This window comes from Rutilus rutilus (genome assembly GCF_951802725.1).
Source record: "Rutilus rutilus genome assembly, chromosome: 17".
In the NCBI taxonomy this organism is placed as follows: Eukaryota; Metazoa; Chordata; class Actinopteri; order Cypriniformes; family Leuciscidae; genus Rutilus; species Rutilus rutilus.
Window position 1 is genome coordinate 17,591,114 of NC_140230.1, and position 5,889 is coordinate 17,597,002.

At 35.2% G+C, this 5,889-nt stretch overlaps 1 protein-coding gene across 1 annotated transcript; it reads left to right on the top strand.

Annotated features, from left to right (window-relative positions):
* Positions 1 to 1,261: 1,261 nt before the first annotated feature.
* LOC311276149 (cell adhesion molecule CEACAM16-like) lies at positions 1,262 to 3,387 on the top strand (the record flags this gene model as incomplete). The annotated part of the gene is made up of 5 exons (XM_084385687.1): positions 1,262 to 1,359; positions 1,441 to 1,761; positions 2,481 to 2,756; positions 2,872 to 3,126; positions 3,332 to 3,387. Exons 1-5 carry the CDS (start codon positions 1,308 to 1,310, stop codon positions 3,385 to 3,387), a joined length of 960 nt encoding a protein of 319 aa, XP_084241813.1. The 5' UTR covers positions 1,262 to 1,307.
* Positions 3,388 to 5,889: the final 2,502 nt, after the last annotated feature.

Sequence of the window (5,889 nt, forward strand, 5' to 3'; positions counted from 1 at the left end):
ATGAGTCTACATTCTGTGTGTTGATACTGATTTATCAAAACAAATGCAAAGTTAAACTTGCGATTGTGTGTTTTTTCCATGAGTATGGTTGGTGCTCATCATGATTTAAATTCTGGACAAACTGCAGGTACCAAAACTGTCAAATGTCCACTTTTACCACTTCAACAGTATGTGAAAAAAATTTGTTTAACCCAATTTAATACAACATTATTTTGTTGTAGCGATAAGTAAATGATACTGCGTAAAAGTAAAATTACTGCATGCATCAAGTTCTCCACATAAATATAAGGCTATGAGAATAAAGTAGCAATACATGATTAAAGTTGTAATATTTTGAGAATAAATAAAAAATTAAAAGAATGAATTCACAGCATTACAACAATAATGTTGTGGGTATACAAGACTAAAGTTGTCATTTTTGGGGAATAAACTCAAAGGGATGTGTTGTACAATAGAAAGAGTTGCTTACATAGGAAAAAACAGTTTCATACTTAAAAACATCAAAGTACTGTATTTGAGGGTAAGCTCAGAAGCATAATGTAATGCAGAAAACTCTCGCTGTTTGCACGGTCACTGCAAATACATGTTTTGTTTCATGTTATGTTTATGTATTGATTTCATGTATGTTTACTATTCATAGATGTTTGCATGATGTTTTGTAAATGTTGTTTTAAATGTTTTTCGCATTATGTTTGATATGTATCATTTACATTAAATATTTTGTATATATTGCCTGTTTAGTGAACTACTAGTTTGGTTTATCTTATACTGTAATTTCCTATATAAGTATATACCACAACTGTGTAATATTAAAAAAGTTTCTTTTAACTTGCAGTAACAATTATTTAACTGAAGGTTAACTTTTGTGAATTTTGACTCTCAAAATGTAATTTTAATCATTTTGGCTAAATCGTTTACTGTATATGAACACTAGTTACACCAGATGCTACTAAAATAATAAGAGTTGAAGTAAAAGACCATTGAGTTATAAGAATAGAACACTGAACATTGTGTTTATATTTAACAGTAATATGCTCTAAATAATTTTTACAGAGGTAACAGACATTGTGCCAGCATCAGTGCATTTAACGTGGATGGGACCACAAACACACAATGTTACAACTGTCCCCTGCCCAGTTGACTTAAAGGTTATTTGCTTTACCACTATCAAATCTATGACACAACTCGTGTTAACTCCTGACGCAGTGATCTCTACACTCTAAAACGCCCATTTATCATTAACTGAAAACCAATGTAAATAGTTCAGATGATTTGAGCTGCAGATCCTGACAGATGAGAGCTTGATCATGATGGTTTCTAATCGTTTGTACTGTACGCTGTGGATTTTGTTGTGTTTTGGTGAGCCTTTTAAGCAATTCAATAATGCTGTGTTAAATTTAATTACACCTGCAAGATTATCTATCTGTCTTTTTTTCTTAGGACAATATTTCGGTCAAGATCTGCAGTTTCCTGAGCCGGCTAATGGAGCAGTGGGAGGAAGCGTGGTGCTCGCCCCTGATAACCCACCCTCCACATCCATTCTTATAACTCAATGGTTTTTTACTACAACACCTATAATTACAGTAGTGTCTGGTGTAACTACAGTAAACCCCGCATATGAAGGCAGAGTTAGTTTTGACAGCAACACACTCGCTCTGCAGCTGCAGAATCTGAGACTGGGTGATTCTGGAAAATACAGACTCAGTGTAACACCTACTGCTGGAGCGACACTTACAGGAGAAACTTCACTACAAGTGTTCGGTGAGTGTGTTTGCTAAAACTTGGTTTATTATTTGAGCAAAGGCTAAATGTCTAATAGATGATGACAAAAATGTGTATTTAATAATTATGTGAATTATATGGTTGGTTTCTTTTAATGTGTAAATTTAATATGCATAATTTAAACAAGAATCATGGATGAGGGAAAAATTACATTATAAAGTGGCAAGCAGAAGTACTAACTTGATAATTTAGATATGCCTGCTTTTACTCAAGGTAGCTGGTTGATTCTAGTGTTGTAAACCAGACATGCAAATATGGATGTAGGTTGATTTTAAATAAAATACGGTTTACATTTTGCTGTTGCAATATGATTGCATTAAGACTTTTTACTTTCGTCATTTAGTACCTTTGGAACTTTACCTTTTATGGCATGGAATTTTATTGTTTGAACCTCAAACAAAACCCATCTCAGTATTAATCATGAAGTTATTTATATAGATTTTCACACAATTTATATCATGACGAACAGTTTTGCCCTTAATAAAAGGGTGTTTTTAATCTTAAGGTCATATTAAAGGGGTCTTGTATAGGCTTTAAAACACCTAGGCTATTCAAGCATAAATAAACATTTCTGTCATTGTTGTTGTTGCTTCAGTACTGCCCTGAGCCACACTAAATTGAATTTCATTCAGTGTTCACTAAATGTGAAAGGCTCGTTTTGATCCAGTGTCTTTGTTCATTCTCCCTCATTCACACAGAAAAAATATCTAATGTCAGGCTTATTGGTCCAGAAGAATCATTAATAGAGGGCGACTCATCTGCTAGCATCACCTCTGAGGGAACTGGCAGCATCACCTCTGTGCAGTGGATGAAAGATAACAGTCCTCTGTCTCCTAGCAACCGCATCATCTTCTCACCTGATAACAGATCAGTGTCCATCAGTCCAGTGCAGAGATCAGACAGTGGGGAATATCAGTGTACTTATAGAAACCCTGTCAGCTCTGAGACGGCAACACACAGCCTGATCATCAACTGTGAGTGTTAAACATTTAAACATCAAGATGACTTGAGCTCAAACCTGATGAAATATAGACATACTTCAGTGTTCAGTTTGTCCCTCTGACAGTGAGTCTCTTGTGTTTGTTCTAGATGGACCAGAAGATGTTTCTATTGAGGGTCTGAAAGAGGTGAACTTAGGGGTTCGAGTGTCTCTGTCTTGCTCTGCAAATTCTGAACCTTCTCCCTCATTCATCTGGAGGTTTAATGGAACAGACACCAGTGTGACCACAGACACTTTCACCATAGAGAAGACTGACTTCACACACAGTGGAGATTACGAATGCACTGCCTTGAATAGTGTCACGAGGAGAAGTGCCTCACAAAGACATGCTTTACTAGTTAAAGGTAAGCAGTTAAAATTAACCTGAAATGTGATAACCAATGCTTTAACCTTAATTTACCACTTATACAAAGATACTTTCTATTTTTAAAAATGTATATTTTGAAAAAAATATGTACTTCTAATAATTATTTTCTGTTTTATAGAACTTTGTTTTAACTGTTCTTGTGCTTTGAATAGTCTGTTACTGTTCTTGTGTGTTTGCCACAGTAGGAGGAGGAGGAGGAGGAGGAGGAGGAAGAGAAAGAGGTCCCAGATGGCAATAAACCATTTAAATCATGCTAAATAAGCACTGATGCATCAATGTCAATGGAACTGAATTAAAATTACAATAATAATTAGCATCCTCTCTTGCACCCTCAGTTATTATTAAAACAGTGTTGAAGTTTTAAACATTATCAAAATCAGTGGTAATGTTATTCAGTAAAAGTTACAGTGTTGTTGATTCTACAACACTGTTGTTTAATCACATTTTTTGAATAAAAATGATATACAGTATAATATATATCAAAGGTATGGTTGTTGAATCAATGCTATAATGTGATGTTGGTTCAACATTATACGTTTGCACCCTCAGTTATGCTGAAACACTGTTGAAATTTGAACAAAATAACAATAGTAATGTCATTGAATCAATGTTATGATGTGGTGTTGATTTTACATTATGTTTGTTTAAATTTATTGAAAATACATTTGAAATCATATGGAATGTTAACATCAATGCTGTAATCTGATGTACCCAGATTTAATGAAGACACAACATTAAAGTTTAAAATTTGCTACATCAATTCCTGATCATTACAAAGTTTCTATTACTACAGTAAAACATAAAAACAGAAGTTTTGTCAAAATCATTTAAAATGATAATAATAAAAAAACACCTTACCAGTAGTTAGGTTCCCTCAGAGGTGATGTTAGCAGATGAGTCGCCCTCTATTAATGATTCTTCTGGACCAATAAGCCTGACATCAGATATCTTTTTTCTGTGCGAGAGAGAAAGAACAAATATACTGGATCTAAAATGAGTCTTTCATATTTAGTGAGCACTGAATGAAATTTAGTTAGGACCAAGTTCGCACTTGTAAAACAGCAGGAGAGCTTGAGCTTTTGTGTGGCAAAAAGTGGCTAATTAAGGGCTAAAAACTACCACAAACACGTGAGTTTGCGTTGATGAATTGTGAACAAATGTTGTTACTTGAATTACGGAGATCCAGAGCGTTACTGAAGGCCCAAAAAACAATTAAAGAAATGTTTGTTTATGGTCAATGTGTGTGCCCCATAGCCTTCAAGATCCCTCCAGGATGCTACACTGAGAGAAAGCTGTCATTTATAAATGCTCATTTAAATCGTGTCACAACACATATCAAAAAGTTTTGTTTATATTAATCTGTTTTTAAATCTTCATAGTTTTGTAATGATTCGTTTTTTAAATCATAGTTAATGTAAAAGCCTATTTGCAAAACTCAATTGCCTGTTAATATTGCTTTTTCGTAGTACATGATTGTTATTTAAATGTTCATATTTTCACTCATATTACATAATACATATTTTAACCAATATTTTGATATGTATCAATATATTTACAGTTTCTCTCAGTGTAGCGTCCTGGAGTTCTGAGTGAGTTCTTCAATATTCTAGCTGAGCCCCTGCATGAGTTTTTTGAGGCAACCTTTATTTTTTAAATGTATCAACTTATTATTTCCATGGCGATGCATCAAGCTTGCACATACACATCACAGCCACAATAAGCGCTGTATGACTGATGTATCGGTTTTATTTCTTTTTTATTTCTCTTAAAATATTTACAAACTTGTTAACTGTATATTCCTATTGTCAAATATGTGTTAGTAAATGTATTTTGTTATTTAATCCCCTTTATAATGATCATGTTAGTTGATCTATAATGGGAAATTGAGCTGCAATGCTGAGAATCAGAGCTATGTTTCGGACATAAATAAAACACGTAGTCAAATTAAGGTTAATAACTGCTTCCATAGTGCCAGGATGGGCTTGAGCCCCTGCCCCTTTAATTGTGAAAGTGAAAGTGCCCTTTTCGGTCGAATCGTGGTGCCCCCAGGAAAGTGATATCCCCTGTCATTGTCATTGTGTGCCCTGGGGAACTCCAGCAATACATCAATTATGGGTTCACCCATGATGGACTTTGATATCATCACCTGCATCTCCAGTCCTCACTCCATCCCCGAGCCCAACCAACTTTCTGCCACGTCCACCACAGCACATCAGCCAGACCCCACCACTGACCCATCGGCTCCACCATGGCTCAAGGCTCCCTCGGCTCCACCATGGTCTGTCATTCCTCAGGCTCTGCCGGGATCCCTCGTCCCTCTGGCTCCACCTTGGTCTATCGTCGCACTGGCTCTGCTTCAGACTTCCCGATCTCCAGCTGTGCTTCGACCCTGCATATTCTATAAATGTAAACCCTTGATCTTGTCAAACTCCAGCAAGTGATTGACATAAAAATGAGATACTTTGATATTGTGTAAGTAACACAAGCCCCAGCACTGTCTCTCCACAGCTCAACATAAGGAGTTTAAGCTACATGGAATAGCCTATATTAAGTACATAAAGTACACATTGGAGCACATTTGGTATATTCAGCAGTCTATACAGTATGTAGTCCTTTGTTTGTTTTTTTTTTTTTTTTTTTATTATAAATTTGGCAATTTTTGCCAATTCACTTCAGTTAAATCACATTTAATTTGTCTGACAAAAAGATATACTAAATTAATTTAATGTGATTGTTCATG